General features: G+C 44.5%; 1 protein-coding gene across 1 annotated transcript; it reads right to left on the bottom strand.

Moving 5' to 3' along the window:
• Positions 1-373: 373 nt before the first annotated feature.
• LOC115644897 (caspase-14-like) lies at positions 374-22,649 on the bottom strand. Its single transcript, XM_030549348.1, has 7 exons — positions 21,764-22,649; positions 18,725-18,819; positions 14,498-14,653; positions 8,864-9,092; positions 6,828-6,956; positions 2,645-2,754; positions 374-584 (listed from the first exon to the last, which is right to left on the bottom strand). Exons 1-7 carry the CDS (start codon positions 22,023-22,025, stop codon positions 477-479), a joined length of 1,089 nt encoding a protein of 362 aa, XP_030405208.1. The 5' UTR covers positions 22,026-22,649; the 3' UTR covers positions 374-476.
• Between the last annotated feature and the right edge of the window lie 5,159 nt (positions 22,650-27,808).

Raw genomic sequence — 27,808 nt, 5'->3', positions numbered from 1 at the left:
TTTATAAATGAAAACAAATAGAAGATCCTAAACTGGGTTTTCTCAAAGATCCTGTAAAAAAGTGCTCTCTAAAAATGGGACTATTTTTTGAAAAAAACATGCCATTGTTGAAAATAGCTGTTAAAGTGCAGTAATCAAGCTGGTTAGTTAAAAGGAACATCCTATGAATTTCACTATAATTTGGAAGGTGACTAAACTTTTTTATGTGTATTTATTTTATTTTTATTCACTGAATAGGGGGAGACAGATAGCTCAGTGGTTTGAGCATTGGTCCCCTAAACCTAGGGTTGTGAGTTCAACTGTTAAGGGGGCCACTTCAGGATCTGGAGCAAAAATCAGTACTTGGGTCTGCTAGTGAAGGCAGGGGGCTGAATTCAATGACCTTTCAAGGTCCCTTCCAGTTCTAGGAGATTGGTATCTTATATTATGTATTTTGTGCAATTCAAAAGGCAGTGAGTCTTCCGCTGATCAACCAGTTAAGGTGCAAGGTACACGGCTTTGGTCAGAGTTGATTCCACAACTATTGTCTCTTTCACAGGGCATCCATGGATACTAAAGGTTTCGTGCACCAGGTTGTTATTTATCTGAAAAATAAAACCTTAATCAAAAAATAAATAAAAACATAATCCAAACCTTCACTGGTGAATGATGCTACTCCACACAGAATCTGTTACAGGGCTGAGGAGGGGTGGAGGAGGAATGCAGGCTGAGCCCTAAGGCAGACCATGCATCTTTGGGTCCTGGAGCATTTGTGTCTTGTCTACATCTTCATCTACTAGTGAACAAGAAGCAAAAGTGCTACTTGAGGCAAAGCACCTGTTACTGCAGTCCCGTCTGGGGGAGGGGGAACTGCATGGAAGGAGCAGCCAATGACAGTGTGGCTCCTTCCTATCTAGCGAGTTCGCAAGACTCAACAACACCATGGAGAGGCCCCTCTGAAGGTTTAATGGTTTCTTTCCCTTTGGATTGGTGAGGGGTTAGAAGCTGTTTCCTCTGCCTGAGACTCAGCTAATCCCTTCCTCCTTAAAGGAGCATTAAATGGAAACTGTCTGAGGTGAACTGTGCAGTGTTCACTGAGCCCTTCTAGCTGTAGTTTTTTAACCACAGGAAGGAATGAACTGGCTTCTGCCCACTTGTCACCTAACTGAACACATGCCTCCACACTGAAAAGTGCTGGGTTCTGACCTAATGTCAACTACTTCTCTAGCGAGTGCGTGAAAATCAACTCACTCCAGCATTTAGCTGGCCATCCCCCACCACCATGTATTCCACTCCCATCCTGCATCCTATGATTTTAATCAGCTTCTTTTCAGTCATGTACATTATTTTGTTGATTTTTATTTTGCTGACCTTTTCTTAGTACCTTATTGCTAGCCTTGCCAGAATTCAATTTTTATTTTTCTTATCATTTCGATGGCTAATATCAAATGTTTATTTTTAAAAGATTTTATCAATTTAAATGTTCACAGTGGAGTGAAATTATGGGGAGTAATCAGACAATTATTTAATGAAAACAGATGTTGAAATTCAAAAAGTTAAACTTTAAAGTATATAAAAACACAAATTGTCAATATCATATGGTAAATATATTTAGATCAACAAATCAGACCTGTTTTTACTATTCATTCACTAGTCCATTTGTAACAAGCCAAATTCAAAAGTCTAAATCACTGGATTTCTGACTTCTCAAGGAGCATTTTTCTTACTTTGCCTACCTCTAAATTTTGATTATCATCAATGGAAATATTTTTTCATTGATGTGTGCGTGTACAGTGAAATTGATGTTATATTTTGTTTGAAAACCACTTGCGTCAGTTCAGCAATAATATCACATGTGCATGTAGAGTATATGCTTTCTGTTAACTTTATTACTTTAAATGTATTTAATGGACCAAATCTTCAGCTCTTGTAAACTGGTGTAGCTCTGAGGCTCTGGCCCAACATAGACAGTAATTAAAGGTGACCACTAAAGGAAATTTAAAATACTGAGGTTGTTCCATTTTGTTGTTGTTATTGTTGCTTATTTATATAAAGAAAATCCAAACATGTCTTATTTTTTAACATTTGGGGCTTTTGCCTTGCAAATATCAGGAATGCTAAGTTTAGTCTTCCCTGATTTTGCTGGAGGTATCAGGCACATATTGGGAGCTTTCTCAAACTGTGTGGTTGTGGTGACTCTAATCATACCATCCTTTCTTCCAAGTATGTCTAAGGTGTTGATGGTAAATAAGCTGTTACTCAAAGAGTTTTAAAACAATCAGATTAAAAATCCCTTCCCTTCTCCAGCTGCTTGGTTGTCAATCTCGTTTCTTGAGATATTACAATTCCACTATTTTACCAGCTGCATATGGGTGAAACCTGTTCAGAATGACAGCATAAGGTCTATGTATCACTGGAGCACTATTTTAAAGATGTGAGTACTGCACAGACCTTATGCTGGTCCTCAGAACAAGAGTGAATTTTGCCCTTCAGTGTAAACAAAATCCAAATTTCTGAAGTGAAAAAGGAGAAAAACTTTAAAACACCCCAAATACCTACCTGATAGCCTATCTTCACACACTACAGAGAAGCGCAGATACTCAATTAGTTTTCCTTTGCAAGTCACCTTGAACATACTCTTTATGCAGTTTTGTTGCATACTTACTTTAGTAAACAAATCCCCTATATGCCACTTCATGCCTTGCTCTGAAAAGACCTCATCCATTGCTTCAATCATCCTAGAGCCTTTTTCCGTGTTACGCAAAGAAACATAACCTACAGATGGAAAAAAGCAGGAACAGCTCGTCAGTTTAGATTTTTTCTAATAAAAGTTGATTGTCAAAATGCAACTCATGAACTTTTAAAGACATATTAACACCAGGTGATCATTAACCCCAACATTGGCACCTAGAGGAAAAGGGAGAAATAATGGTTCTCCTCCTTCCTGTGCAGCGATGTTAGGATCAGCTAGAATTGATTGTGGAGTTTCCTGTGGAGTGCAGTCTCTGCATTGCCACTGCTCATCACCATGAGCAAGTGAGCAGAAAAAGGGCAGGGAGTTGGCAGAACCATGGTGCTACCCAGCCTCCCAATGTGTTGATCAACATAGCAGAGGTGGGTGGAGGTGAAGGAGGAAGTAGGCTGCACACCCTCGGGGCAAGCCAGACACCACCACCAGTTTAATGGGGCTCTTCTTGACCTAACAAACTGTAACACTTACTTTACAAACCACCCAACAACCGAATGCTACCCACAAATAGCAAAGTATTATAGCTCCTAAAGCCAATACCATATCTGCCAACTTTTCCAGTAGTTAAAGTGGGACAGGTCCTGCCCTTGGGGATGGGAGACCCAGGAGAGGGCAGCTTGGGGGGAGGGAGAAGAAAGTGGAAGAGCTAGCCTACCCCATGCTCACCCCACAGCAGTAGCTGCTCCTGTGCTTCCTGTCCTGCAGGAGCTGGCTGGGCTTGACTCTCTGCTCCACCAATTGTGACTTGGCTCCCACTGCACAGGGTCGCAGTGCTTCTCAGATTTGACCTGGCCCCCAAACACAACCAGAATTGCAATGCCACTCAGTCAAATGTGGCCCAGCCACCCCCTGTCAGGGTAGCCAGGCCAAACCTGTGTGGCACTGCAACCCCTCTTCCCAGGTTGAAATGCCCCAAGTGGGGAGACAAACCTGGCCAGTTGCGCAGGACAGAAGCTGCTTCAGGGACAGGGGATTTTGTGGGTGAAAGCAGGACAGTCCCACAAAACCCAGGACTGTTGGGAAGTCTGCAATACAAATACAAACTAAGAAATTCTCACCCCCAGGAATTCTGTCATGCCACGGGGACAGTGAAAGCTGTCGGGCATCCCTTGATGCAGAGGCTGATTTACCATGAAACAAACAGTGTGGTGGCACGGGGCCCCCAATGACAGGGGCGGCCGCCAAAATGCAGGACAAATCTCATCTGACAACCTGCCCCCAAGTCCTGGCCGGCAGCGCAGCAGGGCTGAGGCAGGCAGGCTGCCTGCATTCCATGGCTAGTGGCCCCATGCCGCTCCCAGAAGTGGCCGACTGCTGGCACATCTTTGCGTGCCCCTGGTGGGGGGGAGGCAGCTCTGTGTGCTGGCGGAGGCAGCGCACGGAGATGCGCCTGCAGCAGGGCTAAGGCGGCTCCCTGCCTGCACTGTCTCCCTCCCTCTGTGCCACTCGCGGAAGCGGCTGGCATGTCCCTGTGGCCCCTGGGAGGGGGAAGGGGGTTGTCGCCCCTTGCCCCGACTCCACAGCTCCCATTGGCCGGGAACTGCAGGGGCGCGCAGAGACTCCCTGGCCCTCCCACCTAGGAGCCGCTGCCAGAGGGATGTGCCGGTTGCGTTGGGAGCCATGCTGCCCAAGGTAAACGACACCCCCCGACCTCTCCCGCACCCAACCCCCTGCTCCAGCCCAGAGCCCACACCCAAACTTCCTCCCAGAGGCCGCACCCCTCCCCCTGCACCACCCCCCTGCCCCAGCCTGGAGCCTGCACCCAGCACCCAAACTCCATCTCAGAGCCTCACTCCCGCACCTCCTTCTGCACCCCAACTCCCTGCCCCAGCCCAGAGCCCGCAGCCAAACTCCATCTTGGAGCCTGCCCCCCATATGCCTCTTGCCCCCCAACCCCCGCCCCAATCAAGGTACCTCACTTTTTTTAAATTTACTTTCTATTACTTATAATATAGGAGGAGGATGAAATTAAAAAAAAATGAAAAATGGGGTGAGGGGGATAAGAGAGAATGTTCTTTTTCTTGGGTGGGTCCTGAGGAGGGGATGGGGGGGCACCGAAAATGAAGCTGTGCACAGGGCCCCACTAACTCTAAATCTTTCACTGCCTTGATGACTGTGGTTGATTTGCTCGGTTGTTAGGGATGATGTATATTTGAAAGTGGATGTAGATGAGTGTGAAGGGATGTATGTAGTTGTGTGGCATTTTTTCTGAAGCCTTAGTTTTTGTGGTTTCGATTTAGTACAAAATTGCTATGGTCAAATAACATCTGAGACTTATATGTAATTTTGACTGCATTAGTGGAAATGCTTCTTTGCGACGTAAGGGACTTTTGCACCTGTAGCAACAAGAAATGTTCTCTACTGAACTCCATACATAGGCCACCTCTAACCCTTCCCACAAAAGAAAGCCCTGTTCAAATCTTTATTGTTTTTATACATGTTGAATAATATAGTCTTTCTGGAGGGAAGGGTGGGGAGAGCTAATTTGGAAAAGAAAGGAGAAAGACAAGAAAGGCTCCAGAGAAAGGAAGCCCCAGTTCAAGGCCTGTTTTCCCTCACACACCTCCAGTTCCCACTGTCATATTTCTTTAAAAAAATATGCAATTCATTAAAATTAATGCAATTGTCTTTACTGAAATCAGGACAAAGAAATGCAAACACACACTACTGATCCCTTCTCCCCCCACCCCCGTCCGCCACCCGCTCAGTAGATCAGAATATACTAGTCACAGATTAAACTGAACAATGCTAGCTCAAAATCCAATGAAGAATTTGACACATTGTTTTTCATTCCATCATGATATAGCAAAGTGCCTTAGTCCACCCACATGACACCAAATTTTAGTGGATTTTCCCCCCATCTTGTTACTAATGTAAAGTAAAATTCTCCATTAGAAGCTGTGTTTGACAATTCTTTTGCCTGGTTTCAGTAAACTGGAGGTGTGATAGGTTTCCGTTTTCTGAGTGGTGAACACTGCTATTAATAGCCATATCAGTCTTGACTTCAGCAGCAGCTAATTTCGTTGGAGCATGCAGTTGTTCAGCATCTCTGAAAAAACAGCCACGTACTTCATTTCCTAACTATGGGCCAAATTTTAAAAGATATTTAGATGCCTAAAGAAGCAGATAGGAACCTGGTGAGATTTTTCAAATGCGCCTAGGCACCTAACTCCCAGTATAGCTCTACCAGTACTACATACACAGCCTTCCCCCTGTGTGGATACACATACTCTAGTAAAGAAAAGCTTTTTTTGCTTTAGTTTTTCCAAGTGACATAAACTAAACTGAAAAAGGCACTCATAGGAGAATAAGAGCGTCCACATGGGGTGTTACAACAGCAGTACTAGATTGGTTTAAATTCATGCCTTAGACCAGTATAACTTTGCCATATAGAAGAGCCTTTAAATTTAGAGAAAAGAAAAGAAAATCTTATATCTTTTGAAATCAATGTCCATTTACTGACCCCCTTTCTGTCAGGACAACCTGAGACCGCCTCTTCCTACTGTGTCTCAGAGATCTCTCTATCCCTCTAGGGCCTGCTCGTCAGGCTATTGTTCCGGGCCACCTCCCAGCTGTTAGAGTTCATTATCATATCAGGGTGAGGTTACACCAGCATTTCCACTAGGCCCAGTTTCACCATTTGGGGAATTGAAAAGTCTCTGTTCCCCATACAACGACTATTGGCATAAAATCACGTTCTCCTTCTGTATCCTGTTTGGATATTGGCCTCGACAGAGAAAAACTGTATTTTCCTCAGTATAAATCTCTTACCCTTTTCCCCTTACTATGAAATAAAAGTTATTAAGAGATCCCAAAGCCTATGTCAGAAATGCTTTTGTATTTAAACAACAGGGCTTAGAGTTAAGAGATTCCAGCTCTGCCACGGGCTTTCCTGTGTGACCTTGGGCAAGTCATTTAATCTCTCTGTAGAATGGGGATAACAACTACTGTACTAAATTGGAACTGGACCAAAAAAAATATCAGTCAGAAATTGCATTTATAAAGGGCCAAATTTTATACTCACGCACACAAACCCCCACTGGAATCAACCACAATTCATGTATTTAACTGGGGCCTAACTTGGCCTCATCTCTCTTACCCTTTTGAGTGGAATACACGACATAGTAATCACTAGCTGTTGGCAGCCTCCTGATAGCTATCAAGTTACAAGTACAATCAGCTTCCTTGAATTCATGCTCTATTTCTTCAACTCCATGGTCTTCTTTTCCTGTTTTTATAACAAGGAAATATGTTCAAACATACTGTAAAATGACTGCCTGTCGCCATACATGACTTGCATGTATGGGCTGCTGTTTATACACTTGTTTCTCTTATATAAAAGCTGCAAGGTATCACAATATTTTCCCAACCTGGCACTCCCACCTACTGCTACGGAAGGAATGCAGGGACTGAGATATGGTGGTAATGGGGTTAGCTAGCTAGCTGGATTATTAGATAGCAGAGTTGAGGAAACTTTTTGCGTAAAGTAGCTTTTGTTTAAATATATTGTTTTTATCAAAATCAGAAATTCTTACTTTTTTTTAAACTCAAAATTAGAAAATGAATTACAAGCTTTTTCTCCTTTTTTTTTTAAATTCAGTTTTCTGGTTTGTCATTTTTCCTTTTTTTCCATTGCCCCTCCCTCCATCTACTGCAAACTGGAAAAAAATTGGAAAAGAAGAAGAAAAAGGGGGCAAAAGAGAAAAGAAAATCAAAAATATTGAAAACAAACATTTTGAAACCAAAAACTGATGAAAATTTCATTAAAATTTTTGAAAACAAAAATTATGTATCTCAGTAACCTGAAGAATTAAAACAACACTTTAATTTCAAATATTGTAATGATGAATAAATAAAATAATTTTATCAATCAACTCTATTAGATGGTCTCAATGTCTGGGAGGAAGGTGTGGCCTAGCTGTGGGGGGAAGTGGCTTATGGGGGACATTAATATCTAAAGTTGTGCAAGTAGCAACAGCTCAAGTCTGCAAACAACCATTGATCTCGGTTGATGTCTGACTTGCATTAAAACTGAAAATCTGCTCTGAACTGGAGTAGATTCAGGTTTTGGTTACATCTTTCCCAGCCCCACAAAATATCATGAAACAGCCTGTTCTTGGGAGCTTTCTGTCTCCATTTTGGAGCTCTATGAAGTTCAGATGATTAGAATAAGATTCTTTTAGGTGCCTCTCTGAATCTATTAGGACCCCATAAGCCTGTCTGCCTGTTGGAACCCTGATTCTTCTTTGGCTCCCAGCCGTTTCTTTTAATCATTAGGAAACACAGTCTCCTGGTAAAAAATGGTCTGACTCTGTGTATCAATTTTCATAAAACTGTACTTGTGAAATATTGCATCTTATATATAGCAAATCCCCACAAGCATTTCATCAGTGAAATCGGTCTTCTGGGACTATTCAATGGACTGAAAAAAGTCCGTTGCTTGGCAAAGCTGGCCTTTCTAAGAAGATGGCTATTTGTACTCCAAACCCTTGTGGATACTGTGGGGGCAAACTGTTAAGCCAAGAGGTTGCCCAATAAGAGCAGGCACTAGTTGAAGTCAGACTTTATGTACCTTTTCTTGTGAGGAAGCGGTTTGTCTTCAGTTTCCCAGTCAGAGCCCTGAGGACTATCCCATTTACCATTACATAAGTTTTGCTAATTTTGAGGCCCTTATCACCTCCACCATTCTGCTGGGTTAGGAGGATAGGTTAGATTCATTTTGGCATTTTGTAATGGGGTGTCCTTAACAGGCCAGGTGTCACTGTGCAGTAACACAAGGCACTGCCACCCTCTCTGAGTGGAACACATGTTCTCTGTGTTATTTTCAATGCTGGCTGCTTTGAGATTGAGAGACCAGAACTGGGCCGGAATCCAGCTGTCCAACACCAGAGTACAGAGAACTGCTGAGGTCACTGGGCTAGATTTAATAATACATACTGTAGGCCCTTTATAGAGACCTGAAATGAAACCTTCATAGAAAGAGTCTGAAATTCAATAGAAGCAGCAAAGAATCCTGTGGCACCTTATAGACTAACAGACGTTTTGGAGCATGAGCTTTCGTGGGTGAATACCCACTTCCTCTGATACTTGAAATTCAATACTACTCCTGCAAACACTATTTAATGTCCTGCTCACCTCCTCTGCATGCCTGAATGATAAAGATTTTAGGTTTTTCTTGGAGCTTTGGGCATTGTATATTGTTGAATAACGCAAATATATCATCAAGATCAACTTTGTCACCATCTTTCCCCTGAATGAGGCCGTGACTCCTCCCATGACTCATAAGAGTAATGAGGCAGCAGCTAATTTCATCCTCAGATTGATTGATTTGATCCCGGAACTCTTCCAATGCTGGCAATATTTCCTGTCACAAACAGCTGTGTTAGATACGCTGATCAAAATAATTAATTATCAAAAGAGATTATTTATTAACAAATGAAATAACAATAAAGCTAAAAGATCAATTTAATTAGCCATAAAAAGTATTTTTAAAGCCACTACTACACCTTGCAGTATCATTAACTGTACATTGTGGGTCCATGACTTGGGCTCCTAGATGCTACTATAATACAAATAAATAATAATAGCTAAAAAAAAGCTGTATTATGTGATTTAGATTTGTTCCCTTCTTGATCTAGAGCCCAAACCAGCAAGGTACTTAAGCATATGCCTAAAATTAGGCATGTGAAAAAGTCTGATTGAAATCAATGGTACTAATCACATGCATAATGTCTGTCACTTTTTTTTTAAACATTCTAACAGTTATTGTATTGGTGGGTGAGTGGGTGTTTCTGGGCACACCAATAGATAGCTCCTAAGTGAGTGGTTCCTCCCAGCAGGGAAAGGCCCCTGACACAAGAAGTAATTCTGAATAGTTCGGGGTGAATGTGCTTCCTGCTGTGGGGAGAAAACAAAACTGTGTTTGGTCAGCAGCATCACTGGTAGGAGGGAGCTGCCTCTGTGCCCTCGTCCACTAATAAAGAGATGTTCTGTGTGCCTCTGTCATTACTCCAGGGATTCTGCCTGCCTGTGCTAACCTACCAATAAGTAGACAGTGAGGTCCCAGGTAGTACCTTGCTGAACTGGTGCCTTAGAGACTGCTTCAGATACCACTCACATAATTGTAAATGAGGAGTAACTCCACTAAGGTCATTAGAATTATATTAATATAAAGCTACGGTAAGTTGTAAGAAGCCAGAGGTATCAAACATGCCCTGAAGAACATTGTTAACAGCTACAGTTCTCACTCTGCCCTTCTGTCTGCAGCAACTAAGGCTATGTCTACACTACACTTTTGTCGGTAAAACTTTTGTCGGTCAGGGATGTGAAGAAAAAACCACCCTTGCCCAACAAAAATTTTACCGACAAAATGCACTGAACAGCACTTTGTTGGCGGGAGACACTCTTCTGTCGATAAAGCTACTGCCCCTCATTGGGGGTGGTTTTCTTTTGTCGGCAGGAGAATGTAGACATAGCCCAAGACTGCTACTAATTGCCCTTATACATATTCCAAACCTTTAGCTTCCTCTTGGAGCTAAAGATAATGAGAATCAATATATGCTCATCATCAGAGGCTGCAGTAGCTACAGGGAAACTAGGCAGCTGACTAGTGTGGCAGATTTCTGGGCAGCAGCCTGGGATGGCAGATTTGGTCTGGCCACCCTTCCATCATGACAGACAGGGGACGGGCCAAATTTGAGTGGTGGTGTGACCCTGTGCACCAAGTCAAAATGCTACTCACTCAAATTTTGTCCGGCTACCCCTCTGTAATGAAACCAGTGGCTCTGCCAAACCTGAGTAGTGCTGTGACCCAATGCTTCAGGGCAAAGAGGCTAGTCTGTAGAGCAGTGGTCTCCAATCTTTTTGTGACCAGTAGCACATTCATATTTTCAGAAGAGTGTGGTGGGCGCCAACAATTTTTCAAGGCTTTTTTTGTATTTGTACATTAAATAATACAAAAAAACATCATATTTAATATTACATAATATATGACTCCAGAGAGAAGGGAGAAGCTGGAGAGAAGCTGCGAGGACAGAGAACACCGGTGCCTGCAGCCCCGGAGTATTCTGTCCCCAGCAGGTGCGGGGGCCCGTATTCTCTCCCCTGCTGGGCACGAGATGGGTCCCGCGCCTGCCAGGGACCGAGAACACCGGTGCCCGCAGCCTGCAGCCCCGGAGTTCTCTGTCCCTGGCAGACATGGGGCCGCAGCTTCTCTCCCCTGCTGGGCACTAGGCGGGCACACACAAATGCTCCAGCAGGCACCATGGTGCCTGTGGGCACCATGTTGGGGACTACTGCTGTAGAGGATTGAAATAAAAATCATTGAAATTAATCCAACATAAAAAGCTTCCGATAAGAAAAGGACTGAAGAAATTTGTTATACGCTTATGCCATCTATTGGACACCAATGGAAACAAAAGAGAAATAGCTGAAATCTGAGCCCTCAGCTGGATGTCATCAGATAGAAAATCAGAGGATTATCCTTCTCCAACAGACCCTGAAACAGGATACATAAACTGGGTCACCTTATGGGACAGCAGAGTTTTACTTATCCCCTTCAAACAGCCTCTCCCTTTATCCAGGGTTACAGGAAGAAGAGCTTACTGACTAGCTGCAGAACCCAGATATACTATTGGACACTGACCAGCCTGGTGAACAGCTCTCACTTCCTCTTGGGTTACAAGACAAAGAAATGGAGATTTCATCTCAGCTTGTATTTCTCTTTCTGATCTTGAATATAAATAACTGAAAGTTATCTTGAGCCTACACTCTTTAGTGAGACCCCAAGTAACTATATGTTGCCTATTAACTAACTATTGCTATAAGCATGCTCATCTTTGTAAGCCAATGCAGACTGGCCTAAGAGATTTAAAACCATAATGAATACAATTGTTCTTTAAATTGTTTTCTCCATGCCACCCCATTCAAACAACAGGGATTCTTAAAAGTATCTTTAAGACAAGTGCATCCTTACTATTTGGAGAAATATGGGAAGAGCGGTAAATGTGTTGGAGGAACTGAAGAATTGATGACAGATGATCATAAGTAAGTGTAATTAGGAATGTTGATGATTTGTACTGGTATATGAGATAACTGCAGAATCTCAACCTTAGTCTATGACAGTTGCTTGCAAGACTTTATTTTTGTGTTCAGTACATGCCTAGAACATTGGCTATGTCTACACTTGATTGATGAACTGTTGATTGTACACATATGTGGTTCTGGGTGAATTATCAAAATCTTGATTGGTTAAGAGCATCCCGTGTCTTGATTTGAGAAATACTGTACACAGTAAAAGCTGGCGTGAATAGAACCTTGCATTAAAATTAGTAAGTTACGCTCCCTGGACTCAATAAAAAGGAGTTATCCTAACTAAATTCCATTCCTATATTAGCTATAAAACTTATCAAATTGACAAATTTAGTTTGTAAGATTTCATCTTTAAAATCTAATTGGCACCTCAGCAAATTCATAAAAATTGATCCCCATTTATGCTTGCAAAGTGAAATCATAATCAGACCTGTAAGGATTTGTGACTTAATGCAGTAGTTGAACAATACACTTGATATTATTAATCTAAAATTGTAGTGGAGTGGTCACTCCGCTCCGGTTAAGAAGGGTTAAAAGCAGCCAAAGGAGGTTGGTGCTGGGTAAACAGCCACAGGTGTGGCCACACCCAATTAGGGTCCAGGTGACCCTGATAAATGGGCAGGCTGAGGACTGAGAGAAGACTCTTGCTCTAGCTGAGAACCAGAGAGGACTAGGCTGCTGAGGACAGCAAGCAGGGTACCTGAGGCAGAGCTCTGGCTTGGTGAGTCCCCAGACTGAGGCCTTTCTAAAGGCCAGGGGAGATACTAGGGCTGCAGGGAGGAAGCTGGGGCTTGAAAGGCAACAGGTTCAAACCTCTGGCCAATGATGAGTGGCCACTTCAGACTTCAGTTTGCTCCTGAGGGAAGGGACTAAATGAGGGTCACAGAGGCAAGATGGGCTTAGGGGGTTGAGGTTCCCTGGGGAGGGAAGACCCAGAGTGTAGGGGCACTGCTGTAGGGTAGCACCCCAAGGTAAGGGACACTTGACAGCTCACTGGACTCCATCCCTTGCCTGACTCTGACTCTTCCTTACTGATCTTCACTCTGGCAATTACTGAGCTCCCTACTCACTGATTACCACCTCTTGGTCATCCTTGTCTGGCGGATACCGGCCTAGCAGTCACTGCCTATGCCTCAGTCCTTTACAGAGATCATGAGGCCTAAAGATTAGCCCTTCCACGACAGGGCAATCAAAGGTAGGGAAAAAGCCTCATAGCCTAATAATGTACAGCAGATTGGCAATAAAGGGGTGAAAGGGGAAGGAAGAAAAAAACCCTTCTAAATAATTAACTACTTTTTTTGGCTCAGATAGTCTCAAGTCAAGCCTGGAATCAATCATTCAGAGAGGTTACTCAAGCCAGCCTATAGCCACCCAGCTGCAGATAAGGAAACTGAGTGTCCCAAGCATTTGGATTTGTAAGGTATTGGAGGAGGGGAGCTCATTTGCAGAAGTTCTATTGCCACCCAGGCAGCTGAAGATTTAAACATTGCTGCATTAGGCTGTCCCTTTCCCTAGGAAGATCCTCCATCAAGGGATCCACATCCATAGCTTTAGGTACTTCAGTTAACCCAAGCCCTGTCTATAAAAGATAATCAATAACTCTGGGCTCTGGTGGAGAAATATTTTCTAAATGTTATACAGTACAGTAAGTCCTCACTTTAAGTCATTCCAGTTAACGTTGTTCCATTGCTGATCAATTAGGAAACGTGCTCATTTAAAGTTGTGCAATGCTTCAGTCTTACGTTGTTTGGCAGCCTGCTTTCTCCACAGCTGGCAGCCTCCCTGCGTCTCTGGCCCCTGCCGCCAGACCCTGCAGATCAGTGCCTTCCCCTTTCTCTCCTTCCCCACTCCCCAACTGTGGCAATCAGCTGGCTTGTGGTGTTTGGGGGGCAGAGGGGAGGAGCGAGGACTCAGGGCACAGGCTCCCCTTACCTCCCGAACACCTCAAGCCAGCTGATTGCCCCGGGCAGGAGGCAGGGGGGACAACGGAGGGAAAGCATGCACCCAAGTCCTCGCTCCTCCCTCCTAAACACAGCAAGCCAGCTGATTGCCCCAGGGAGGGGGGAGGAGTGAGGACTCAGCAGGGGAAGTAAAGGAGGAGGAGGGGGGGAGGAAGAGGCAGGTCAAGGATGGGGGCTTTGGGAAGCAGGGGAGTGGGTGGGCTGAGGCTTGAGGCCCCCGCCCCTGGTGCTTGCGGAGTCGTGGAAGCTATCACTGCTGTGCAACGTGCTTCTCCTAGCCTATAGCACCTTCAGCCTCCTTGCCTGCCTCATCTTCAGTGCCAGTGGGCTGTGCCTGTGTAGGGTAAGGCAGGGGCACCTCCCAACTATAGTACTGTGTTTGTAAACCCACAGCACATGCACACTACTCCTCCCCCAGTGTAGTATTAAATTGCTTGTTTAAAATGTGTATATAATGTCTTTTGTCTGGAAAAAAAAATTCCCTTGAACCTAACCTCCCCATTTACATTAATTCTTATAAGGAAATTGGATTTGCTTAACATTGTTTCACTTAAAGTCGCATTTTTCAGGAACATAACTACAATCTTAAGTGAGGAGTTACTGTACTGATTTTTGCTTCAGTACAACTTCAAATAGCACCAAGTGAGCCCTTACTGGGGGTGTGGAAGGCATTCCATTTGAAGCTATCTGCTTGGTACGGTATAATTTTAAGACTTACCTCCCCATTAGGATCTATGCACTGTCCAGAAGGCGTTTCAAACTGGTACTTGTCAAACCACTTATTCATTACTTCAATATCCTTTTCTGCACCGCGCCTGCCTGTTGTCACACACATCATAAAAGCCACACGGGTTTTGCTCATGTCATACATATCCTGTTACATCAAAATGTTTGATGAATGGTCTGTAGCTTTACTGAACAACAGCATTCTAACACTGTATGGTTTTTCTACATGAAACACACGATTGAGGGCCCAATCCTGCAACTACTCTAAGAGAAATCCCCCTGACTGTGAGAGCATCTGTAGGATTGGGCTTCTAATGCCTTGTCTGCAACATAAAACTGATGTGTTGATAATAGGGCTGTCAAGCAATTAAAATTAATTGCACTGTTAAACAATAATAATATTTATTTAAATATTTTTGGATGTTTTCTACATTTTCAAATACACTGATTTCAAATACAATAGAATTCAAAGTGTACAGAGCTCACTTAATATTTTTGATTACAAGTATTTGCACTGTAAAACAAATACTATTTTTCAATTCACCTCATACAAGTACTGTAGTGCAATCTCTTTATCATGAAAGTTGAACTTACAAATGTAGAATTAGGTTCAAAAAACTGTTTTTTTTAAATTCAAATCTAAAATTTTAGAGACCGAGTCCACTCAGTTCTACTTCTTGTTCAGCCAATTGCTCAGACAAACAAGTTTCTTTTCATTTGCAGAGATAATGCTGCCGCCTTCTTGTTTAAATGTCACCTGAAACTGAGAAGAACTTTCTCATGGCACTGTTGTAGCCGGTGTTACAAGATATTTATATGCGCTAAAGATTCACATGTCCCTTCATGCTTCAACCACCATTCTAGGGGACATGCATCCATGCTGATGACTGGTTCTGCTCGATAACAATCCAAAGCAGTGTGGACTGATGCATGTTTGTTTTCATTATCTGACTCAGACACCAAAAGCAGAAGATTGACTTTCTTTTTTGGTGGTTTGGGTTAGGTAGTTTCCACATCGGAGTGTTGCTCTTTCAAGACTTCTGAAAGCATGCTCCACACCTCATGTCCCTCAGATTTTGGAAGGCACTTCAGATTCTTAAACCTTGGGTCAAGTGCTGCAGCTACCTTTAGAAATCTCACATCGGTACCTTCTTTGTGTTTTGTGACATCTGCAGTGAAAGTGTTGTTAAAATGAACACACATGCTGGGCCAACATCCAAGACTGCAATAACAGGAAATACGGCAGAATGGGGGTAAAACTGAGCAAGGGACATACAATTCTCCCCCAAAGTGTTCAGTCAGAAATTTAATTAATGCTTTATTTTTTTAATGAGAGTTTTCAGCATGGAAGCATATACTCGGGAATGCTGGCCAAAGCACGAAGGGGCATACAAATGTTTAGCATATCTGGCACGTAAATATCTTGCAATGCCGGCTACAAGAGTGCCATGCAAATGCCTGTTCTCACTTTCTGGTGACACTGTAAATAAGAAGAGGGCAGCATTATCTCCTGTAAATGTAAACAAACTTGTTTGTCTTAGCGATTGGCTGAACAAGAAGTAGGACTGAGTGGAGTTGTAGGCTCTGAAATTTTACATATTATTTTTTAATGCAAGTTTATTGTACATAATTCTACGCTTGTAAGTTCAACTTTCATGATAATGAGATTGCACTACAGTACTTGTATGAGGTGAATTGAAAAATTTATCATTTTTACAGTGCAAATATTTTAAACTAAAATATATCATTTTATTTCAATTACAACACAACTCACTGTATATGAAAATGTAGAAAAAATCCAAAATATTTAAATTTCAATTGGTATTCTATTAATTAACAGTGCCATTAAAACTGCAATTAATAATTTTTCTGAGTGAACTGTGCTTGACAGCCCTAGTTGCTAATAGCAGGCATCTGCACGTGGTGCAGATGAACTAGGGCTGAAAATCGTTTAATCATAATTGCAGGTGGGACCAAACTATTTCAGAGCATGGTCTAGACCAGGGGTCGGCAACCTTTCAGAAGTGGTGTGCTGAGTCTTCATTTATTCACTCTGATTTAAGGTTTCGAGTGCCAGTCATACATGTTAACATTTTTAGAAGGTCTTTCTCTAAATCTATAATATATAACTAAACTATTGTTGTATGTAAAGTAAATAAGGTTTTTAAAATGTTTAAGAAGCTTAATTTAAATTTTAAATTAAAATGCAGAGCCCCCTGACCAGTGGCCAGGACCGAGGCAGTGTAAGTGCCACTAAAAATCAGCTCATGTGCTGCTTTTGGCACCCATGACATAGTTGCCTACCCCTGGTCTAGACATTCCCCTAGCAGATTCTGCTCCTTCTTAATCCTGATTTATGCTGGTGTAACTTTAAATTAATGGAGTTATAAAATATAAAACTCACAAGTGAGGAGAATTTGGCACAAATTTTTCAGTTAGAAAAAGATCTAAAATGATCAATAGCAGGTTAAAGAAATTTGTTAAGGATTTGGGTTCAAGTTATTTCTGTATTTCAAGTAATAAACACAATAAGATGGTTAACATTAAACTCTTCAGGGATAGTTGCAATATAAAAATTGGTCACAGGAAAGCACAGATATTACAGGCCTGATTCATAAAACAAAGAAAAGATGGATGTTTTTCATTCCTCAAGTTTTTAACAAATAATTCTTAGACTTTTGGTTGATGCATGAAAAGGAGATAAATGGCAGATGGTTCTATTCATGGAAAAATTCTGTTTTAAGCTACACCTGTGCAACCCCATTGAAGTCAGGCACAATCTGACACAATTTGACATAATGGCTCTAGTGAGGTGGAGTAAAATTCATACCCCACCTCAGCAGGGCCAGGGTTTCAACCCAACTGCATATACTATAGAATAATTCCATATCTACAAGTGCTAGTTTTCTATAACTACACCTCTACCTCAATAAAACATGACCCAATATAACACGAATTTGGATATAATGCGGTAAAGCAGTGCTCTGTAGGGGGCAGGGCTGCGCACATTCTGGTGGATCAAAGCAAGTTCGATATAACACGGTTTTACCTATAATGTGGTAAGATTTTTTTTTTGGCTCCTGAGGACAGCGTTTATATTGGGGTAGAGGTGTATATAGAAACTTGATGATCAGTAAAATTACTAGTAATTTCCTGAAGTTACTTTGTGCTGTTGCTCTAGCCATGAAAAAGGTGATGGTGGGGGCGGAAGAGTAGGTAATAGGCACCTATATAAGAAAAATCCCCAAATATCAGGAGTGTCCCAATTTTATAGGGATACTCCTGATATCTGGTCACCCTAGCTATACCTGATCTCTAGGGCCCAGTTCCATAAAGATATCTAGGCTTCTAACTTTCATTGAAGTCAGTGGAGGTTAGAAGCCTAAATACCTTTATGGATCAGAACCTGTGAGCTCCAGGATTGTATCATCTCTTATTAATAAATTCCAAAATAAAAATCAAGTTGACAAGCATATTAAAAGCATTCATATCTTAGGTGTAAGTATAGCTTCCTTTAATTTTGCATGTGATGCTGATTTGCTTTCAAGCTTTTCCTGTTTTTCAAAATCCTCTCAGGATATTATCCTGCTCCAGGAGCAATTCTCCATGCCAACTCTCCATGACAATGCCTGATCCTGGGTTGAGGGAGAGAAGAGTGGCCAGTTGATCCATAATTATGCAGAGTCACTAGCCATAATCACTCTTGTAGACAGAGTATAGGGCAAGCAATTACTATTATCATCCAGGGGCTATATTTACAGCCATGAAACAGCTAATGACCTAATTCTGCACATATCTCTTCACATATGGATTACTGCCATGAATAATCCCATTTAATTATGATGGGGTTACATGGTATAAGACCTACAACTGGCTGTGTATAGGATGGGCCATGACCTGCATACCCAGGGGAGCATTCCATCCCTTAATCCCAAGGGAGATCCCCTTTTGGAAATTCTGCTTAACCTGGCTGTACTCAGGCTCCAGCCCACAGTAGAGCAGGGTTAAGCAAACTATTCAATGTCATCTTTATTAACCCGAGAGAACTGCAAAATTCAATTATTTACAAATATCAGGCTGATTCTGCTCTCTGTCACACAAGGGCAGCTTCCACTGAAGTCCAGGGAAGTTACACCCTCAAAACTGGGAGGAGAACTTGGCTCAGGGGCTTCATGGGTATTGAACTGTTCTGAGAAAAATGAAAAATAAGTACAATTACCAATTTGTCACAGTCACTTTGCTCAGTTCTTCCTTTAAAACTTGTATCACTTGTCTGATTCCTGGTTTGTTGTTCACCAGTTCTCAATACAGCAGCTGTGTGGATATTTAAAAACAAGTAAATTATAAGTGCAGCTCAAATGAGAGGTGATGCTGTTTTTGTATGACTTTTTTAATATCTTCCTTAATTTTTAAGTTACAATTGACACATTGGACAATACAAACTGCTATAGAGACAACCAGATTCAGAATCCCCCTCCCCTCCTCGATGCTAAACGCACACATCACTGCAGGCCTAGGAATATGCTTCTCCTGCTCTGTAGTTTGCCCAGGTGAGTTAAGCCTGTGTCTGAAGTAGGCTTTTTTTTTTTTTTTGGTCAAGTTTCTCACTGTTGCTCCAACACCAACACTTGTGGCAACAGTGACTAGGACTTAAGGCAGCTATCAGTATATTAAGCATAGTGTTATCTGAGTAGGCTTAGATAAAGTTTACTTGACATCATGGTTAAAATACTGCCAGTGCCTTATCTATACTAGTTCTCCTACTGTTGCTACTACCATTTAAACTGAAACATTGGCAGCACCAATACAAAATCTCTTCCCAAAAAGGCCTAGGGGAGAGAAGCCCAAAATAGAGCCTCACCCTGGCCCATACACTGTGAACTTGCTGTGCTGAACTTTACCTCAACTGGAAATGAACTTCTAAATCTTTATCTGGTGACTCATGATTCTTCATTTAAGTTAATTATGTTCAGGGACTGATTTGGAAAGGAAGACTGTTCCCTTCCCCTAAAATAAGTTAACAAAAAATAGGAAGAGGACTGAAGAGGAGTGTTCCTCTTTTTAAATGTGTAACATTCAAACCCTGTCTGTATTGTACTGTGCTGTCTGGAAATTGAGTTTGTCATCTTTTAATTCCATTTCACCTTTTTAGCATCACCTATATTCTATTTTATACAATAACTACAGGAGTGAACTGTCCATTATATCAAAACTTGGAAAAACTCTTAAACAAAATAGTAGTAGTAGTTAGTTGTTATCAAATTGTTGTTTTGGCCACAATCTCTTCAGAACCCTTAATATATTAACAGACTTACTGTTTAACACTTGAAACTTTGTCTACAAATTATGAGCTTTACTTTATGTAAAATTCTCACTGAAAGAAATAGTGATTTTTGTTTGGGTCAGACCTATATTAAAAATTGAGGATAGCAGGCTTATGTCCTGTTTGTTTTTTTTATTGGCTATCAGCTCTCAACTTGCCAAGATATAGGATATTAACTTTGATTATATAAACAAAACTGGACAAACATTTTGATTCCAGCTCCTGGGTTGTTTTATTTTCTGTCACTGCCGTTGTATGCAGTGGCGTTTTAGCTGTGTTGGTCCCAGGATATTAGAGAGACAAGGTAGGTGACATAATATCCTGAAGAAGAATTCTGTGTAAGCTTGACTTTCTTACCAACAGAAATTGGTCCAATAAGAAATTTTACCTCACCCATCCTGTCTCTCTAAATTACTGTCTTAGACTGTAAAGATGCACTTCATGTGACTATTTCTGGGGCCCTCTTTTTAAGCTTTCAGTTTAGTTTCTCAAACACAAGAGGAAAGCTATAATACTGGGACTGGCAATGTAAATCTCTAGCCTGGGCACAGTCCTTCTTATTTCTTATTAACAAATGTCTGTTCCTGAGCCTTGCTTAGTTTTGCAAGTGTGATGGGAAATCCTGCTCCCATTGAAGTCAGTGAGTTTTGCCATCATTTTCACTAGCAGCTAATTCCACCTGTGGATTACATAATTCACTTGGTTAGATGTCCTAGTTTTCAGTGTGAATGGCTAATAGTGCCTGGCTTTGAAACTGATCCAGAGATTTAAAAATTTTATTAAAGTGAATGTTGGAAATGAAATATACACAAATTGAGGGAAGGTACTGTACATCTGGGGTCAGGCTTGGGTTATGGGGGGGTGAAAAGATACATACATATCACATAACTGGCAGAGACCCAGATTGGGGTGCAAGGGTTTTTAAAGTGTCAGTGGATAAATGGGCTTGGGTATACCACCCATGGAATGACTAAGGAGTCCAAGTCAGTATTGGTGGAGCAGATAAGTACATGGGTGGGGTGCTTCCCTTGGTTTGTTAGGGAAGGAAGCGGGTTATTTCCCTGGTCGGCTGTCTCGGTTACTCGGTGTGGTATTGGTGGTGTTCGGTGATGTGTTCCTAATGCACTGGGGCTGTGCCTACAGGAAACGGAGTCCAGGAGGGCCAGCTTGCCCGTACAATATAATTCTGAAGCGGCTATGAGACTGGGACCATGTACGATGGGAGCCACTCTCTGTCCCTACTCCCATACCCCTGGATTTCCTATTTTAACAACTCTTGTAGGTTTCCACTCCCCTCTCCTGCTTTGAAACACAGGGCCCTGCAGAGAGCTGCCAACTCCAACCACCAGGGCGGGGGGAGCTGGCTGGTTCCCCTGGCTGTTTAAACACAGACGCGTTCTGGGGCTGAAGGGGTGACAGCTGTTCGGTGTTTAGTAACACCCCTCTTCCCCCCACCACACGTTGTCTGAAGCGGGGGCGGCTCTAGACATTTTCCCGCCCCAAGCACAGCGTCATGCCGCGGGGGGCCTCTGCCGGTCGCCAGTCCCACGGCTCCGGTGGGCATCCCGTAGGGGGTCCCGCGGCTCCACCGCCCTCCTGGCCACCGGCAGAGCGCCCCCCGCGCTTGGGCCTGCAGCCGCCCCTGCTCTGGGGGGGCGGGGGGGGGGCTTTGCTCACTGAGCTGACGGACAATGGGCTGGACAGCTGCAGCCCCCCGCACCGGCCCGGGGTGGGGCTGCCTGTCTGGGTAGTGGGTCGGGTTCCCGGCTCCGTTCTAGCTACGAGAGGCCCTTCGCCGCGGCGCGGATCGCGGCAGGTGAGCCGGGGCGGGGGCTGTAGCGGGTCCCAGCCCTGATCAGCGCCTCGCACCCGGTGGCGCTGCTCAGGTTACAGCCCGACCCCCCTTCACACTCCGCCCTCGCCAGCTGCCTTTACCTGGCGCTGCCGCTGCTCCCGCCTTCTCCCGCCCGGCCAGCGCCTCGCGCCCGTCGCGGCGGCCCATGTCGCGGAGCGCCTCTCTCAGCACCTCGGCGGCCCGGCCCGCGTAGCGCTGCGCTAGCTGCGCCGGGTCCCCAGCTGCGCCTCGGAGCTCGGCCCGGGCGCCGCGCGCCGGCTGCGGGCCCCGCAGGTAGAACGCGCAGCGCGCCAGCTCCTCCTCGCTCAGCCGCGCCAAGGCGGCGTGGACGAGCCGCTCCATCCCTGGCTCGGTCCGGGATCCGCTCGCCTCTCTGGCAAGCAGCGTCCGCACGGCGGAGCCTGACAAGCCGGGGTGTCGAAGCAGGTATTTGTGGGCACGGGAAAGCCAGCGAGAGCCGCGCCCCAACCGCACCCCAGCGAAACCCTGACTCCAGCTGTCTCCAGGCACGCCATGCAGCGTCTCCCTTCCGGCCTGGCCGCTTCCTCGCTGCTTTCCAGCGTGCCCTTTTCAGTGCCAGTCGGGTCCGGCTTCTCTGGGTGCTTAGAAGTCGCATCGAAATCAGTGGGCGCTGTGGGTACCGCGAGATGCTCATGCAGCCAGGCCTTCAGTGTAAGCTTTGTGAAGGCCAAAAGCGTAACTAGGCTCAAAAAAGAATGAGAGCTGGTCCTGGAGGAGAGGTCCCTCCATGGCGATTAGCCAAGCTGGGCAGGGATGCAACCGCATACCCTGAGTGTCCTTAACTCTCTGACCAGGGACCGCTGATTCTTCCTAAAAGTGGGGGAGGGAGGTCTGAGGGCACCCCTGCCCCTGGCCATTCGCTTCCCCTGAGGCTCTATCCCTGGCGGAGCTGGATTGGGGAGCCTGGGCCCTTCCACTCCCCCAGGGTGGGGATGGCCTGAGAGCAACCCCTGCCTTCTGTTCATGGGTCCCACGCCCAGGGCAGATGGAGAGTCTGTGGCTTCCCCCTGCAGCTCTTACTCTGATCAGACTACAGCTTTTGGCTGAGGATGGGGCCTTGGGGAACAAAGAGCCACAGCCGGGCCAGGGAAGGCTGCACAGGCAGGTGTGGGGACCCAGGGATCCTCCATCTGCCCTGGGCAGGGTACTGGGAACACAGGGCAGTGGCTGCTCTCAGGCCCCCCACTCACCCTAGGCGAACAAGAGGGTCCATGGCTTCTCACAGCTCTCAAGGCCACTCTTACCCAGGCTGGGCTTCAGCTTCTGGCCTGGCCAGGGTATAGGACCTCGTGGGTGAAGAGGAGGGACCTGGGCAAAAAGGGACAGGCCAGGCCTGTCCACTTTCAAAAATGGGAGGGCCTTGGCCTCCCAAGTTTCAGCATCCCTGCCTATGACTGCCAGAAGCTGGGATTGGATGACAGGGGATGGATCTCTGGATAACTGCCCTGTTCTAGTCATTTCCTCTGATGCATCTGGCACAAGACAGGGTACTGAGCTAGATAGACTATTGGTCTGACTTTTTATGGCCATTTTTATGTTTTTTAGGTAACTTTCAGTATACCAATCTAGTAGGAAAGCCAGCTATGGTGCACGCATTGGAGGGTGGAGCAGGGGCCTTGACCAGTACCTAATAGATGGGTTAGAGATAGCTGTGATGGGTTCGGACACAGAGACCTCCCCTTGGGACTGTCGCCTGACATGCTGGAATTACCTCTGAGCCTGTTTTTCCTGCCAGCTTGGGTCTTCCAGAACCCTGCCTTGTTGAACCAGACACACTAGCCTGCCGCAACACAGACCCAGGTCTGGTCCATGCTCCCAAAGCTGCAGATTTTAACAAAACTGCTCAGCAGGTCACTTATCTCCAGTTCCCAATGGGATTCAACCTCCTCTCCCTCCCCCAAAAAATCCATTTTATTCTGTATAAAGCTTATGCAAGGTAAACTCATAAATTGTCCATCCTCTAACACTGATAGAGAGGTGTGCACAACTGTTTTCTCCCCCAGGTATTAATCACTTACTGTGGGTTAATTAATAAACCAAAGTGATTTTATTAAGCATAAAAAGTAGAGTTTAAGTGGTTTCAAGTAATAACAGACAGAACAAAGTAAGTCACCAAGCAAAATAGAGCAAAAACATGCAAGTCTGAGCCTAATACATTAAGTAACTGGTACAGGTAATATCTCACCCTCAGAGCTGTTCCAATAAGATTTTTCACAGACTAGACTCCTTCCTAGTCTGGGCCCAATCCTTTCCCTGGTACAGTCCTTGTTAGTTCCAGCTCAAGTGGTAACTAGAGGTTTTCTCATGACTGGCAGCCCCTTTGTTCTGTTCCACCCCTTTCATAGCTTTGGCACAAGGTGGGAATTTTTTGTCTCTCTGTGTCCCTGCCCCTCCTTCTAAATGGAAAAGTACCAGATTTAAGATGGATTTCATTGCCAGGTGATATGGTCACATGTCCTGTGAGATTCCCAGCCTCCATTCTTCCAGGGATGGCCCACAAGCGCCCAGGAAGGTTTGCAAGTAGACAGAGCCATTTACAGGCAATTGGAATCGGGATGGCTCCCATTAACTAGGACAAACTGCCATTAGTGGCCTGCACTTTGCATAATTACAATAGGACCCCAGCATTATACTTCATATTCCTAGTTTCAGATACAATAATGATACGTTCATACAAATAGGATGACCACACTCAGTAGATTATAAGCTTTATAATGATACCTTACAAGAGACCTTTTGCATAAAGTATGTTCCAGTTACATTATATTCAGTCATTAGCCTATTTCCATAAAACATATGGAGTGCAACATCACAGAAGCATCCAGGGCACAGTTGCTGAGCAATAGTGGAAGGGAAAAGGCACCCATGGCCTTCTGGAGTAGGGAAGCACAGTGGGGGCTCTGCTGGCAAGGTCCCAACAACCTGTCAGTGGGTCCCTGATGCTGGTTGGCTGGGGTGGGACTGGATAGGGGATCAGTTGGTCCCTGGAGCAGGAGCTCTTATCGGTCCATGGGGCTGACTGGAGAGAAGAGGCAGGGCTCGGTCAGTTTGTCCCTTGGGGCTAGTTAGAGACAGAGAAGGGGGAAGAGTCAGTGCCATCATGAGACAGGAGGAGGAGGTGGAGGTGCTCAGTTGGTCTAGGGGATAGAAGAGGGCAGTCAGTTCAAAACAGGTCCAGATCAAAAGAATCTTGCATCACATTATTTGCGAAGATCAGAGAAGACAGACAGATTGGCTAACTTTTTTGCTGTTTGTAGCTGAATTTGTCTTAAGGGCATTTACATTATAGGTTCCAGTAAGGCCCCACCCTCTTGTCCTGAATTAGCCTGCTGTCAGCACCTCCCACATCATGTTTATGGCTAGATTCCTGTGCCAGCTGCAAATGTAGCTACAGATTTAACACCCTGCAGAAATTTATGTATTGCCATTACACCAGCAATGTGTCAACATGGGCCTCCCACTCCTGAATGCACGTCCCAGTGAGTGACATTGTATCTGGAGTTGTCAGCTTCTGCTGAGTAACACTCACTTGTTGACTACAGTGAGCAGAGCTCCAACGTTGGGGCAAGCCCTCCAGAGACAGTGAAAGGTCTTCAAACTTGGAAGTTTTGCAGGAACTGTGCCTCATCCCAGGTATCTAGCACAGCCCAGTTCCAGGAGTCACTGAATGTGATACTCGCCCAAAAGTGGCACCCAACCTGGTAAAAATCCATAGCAAGCAAGTACCTGAACTGGTTTTTAATACGGCAGTGGCAGAGACCCAAGCTTCCTTTACAGCATTAACAGTTGCAGCAATATCTCCAGTCTGCAGTTCTGGACATTCCTGATAACCCGGTTGGTCTGTTGCTGGTCCTACTGTCGTTCCTACCTATCTGTCCTACAGTGAAGTTTGCTGCAGCTTCTCTGGAGTATCTGGTGTCGGTTATTGAAGAGACAGGACACTGGACTAGATGGACTGTTACCTGCACACATGAGGGCACCCCACCTTTTCCCAGTCCATAGGGCTCCAGGCATAACCCAGTTAATTTAGGTGCCACCACCTTTTCCCAATTTGTAGAGCTCCAGGCGAAAAGCACCTGCCCTTACCCAATTTGTAGGGCTCCGGATGCAACTAACCTGATCAGTTTAAGTACTCACACCCTTTCCCAATACATAGGGCTCCAGCTGTATATTACTTCTGCAGCTGTGCAGGACCTTTTACCAGTGAAAGAGCCTTACACAGTAATATACTACATAGCCTCTATTTATTAACAATCACCAAAAACAGACGGCAGATGCTACACACAGTGCTCACCACTCCCAATAAGACAGATGAACTTTTCTTGAGGGCCAGTCAAGATCAGGTCCATCTGTGGGACTCTAGTTTCTGTTTGGTGTTATTGGCAGTGTGTTGAGGTTTGGCAGCTCTGATCTGGGGGCTGTGTCCTGGAGTTGGTTCCCAAAGAACTTCCTTTTGGAACCCCATTTATATAGTGAAATTTGAGTCCTGTTTAGCTATACCTTAACCAATCATTATACTAAAATTATACTAACCAATTCTAACATAGTGTAACAAAATTCTCTAACTAATCTTTCCCACCACCTTAATTAATTATGTAACAGACAGAAACAATTAAAGAACCAGACAGAGACCATACAGATAAACAATAGAGAAGTGAGGACCATAATGACAAAACAATAAATGAGGACTTCACAACCACTACTATTGATAAGTGAATTCTTGACAGACAGGATGCTATCAAACTAAGTTTTCTTCAACCATCTTAAGGTCTGTTTCTTTATCTGGTGATAGCGGGTGCCATTAGGACAGGGTCTCCTTCACAGCCTGATATTACATTGTTTTAATGTAATTTAGATGGAATGTGAGGATGTGACTTCCTGCTTCTTAGCTAATGGCTGCTGCTCGGCTGTTCCTTTAATCTGACTGCAGATGAAGTGCCTGAGGGTACGTCTACACTACACGATTATTCCGATTTTACATAAACCAGTTTTGTAAAACAGATTGTATAAAGTCAAGTGCACGCGGCCACACAAAGCACAATAATTCGGTGGTGTGCGTCCATATACTAAGGCTAGCGTCGATTTCCGGAGCGTTGCACTGTGGGTAGCTATCCCATAGTTCCCGCAGTCTCCCCTGCCCATTGGAATTCTGGGTTGAGATCACAATGCATGATGGTGCAAAAACAGTGCCGCAGGTGATACTGGGTAAATGTCGTCACTCATTCCTTCCTCCGTGAAAGCCGTGGCAGACAATCATTTCGCACCCTTTTTCCCTGGATTGCCCTGGCAGACGCCATAGCATAGCAACCATGGAACCCATTTTGCCTTTTGTCACTGTCACCGTATGTGTACTGAATGCTGCTGACAGAGGCGGTACTGATGTGCTACACAGCAGCATTCATTTGCCTTTGCAAGATAGCAGAGATGGTTACTGTCTGCCATGCCATTGTAAAGTGGCAATGAGATGACGGTTATCAGTCATTCTGTACCATCTGCTGCTGTCATGGGTGCTCCTGGATGGCCTTCGCTGAGGTTGGCCGGGGGTGCAAAAGACAAAAATGGGAATGACTCCCCGGGTCATTCCCTCCTTTATGTTTTATCTAAAAATAGAGTCAGTCCTGCCTAGAATATAGGGCAAGTGTACTAGAGAACCAGAGAGCACAGCCGCTCCATGTCAGATCCCGCAGAAATGATGAGCTGCATGCCATTCTAGGGGGTGCCCCTGCAACAACCCCATCTGTTGCTTCTCTCCTTCCCCCAACCCTCCTGGGCTACCGTTGCAGTGTCCCCCATTTGTGTGATGAAGTAATAAAGAATGCAGGAATAAGAAACACTGACTTTTTAGTGAGATAAAAGGAGGGGGAGGCAACCTCCAGCTGCTATGATAGTCCAGCCAGGACATTAAACGGTAGGGAGAGGAGCCCAGCCTCCCGCTGCTATGATAGTCCAGGCAATACAGAATCTTTTCTTTAGACATGAAAGGGGGGGGCTGATGGAACTCAGCTCCCAGTTGCTATGATGAAGACGGTTACCAACCGTTCTGTACCATCTGCTAGGAATTATTCCTATTTTTACCCAGGCGCCCCCGGCCGACCTCACCGAGC

The sequence above is a fragment of the Gopherus evgoodei genome, chromosome 2, assembly GCF_007399415.2.
Source record: "Gopherus evgoodei ecotype Sinaloan lineage chromosome 2, rGopEvg1_v1.p, whole genome shotgun sequence".
NCBI lineage: Eukaryota > Metazoa > Chordata > Testudines > Testudinidae > Gopherus > Gopherus evgoodei.
This window is presented reverse-complemented; position numbering and strand designations above follow the sequence as displayed.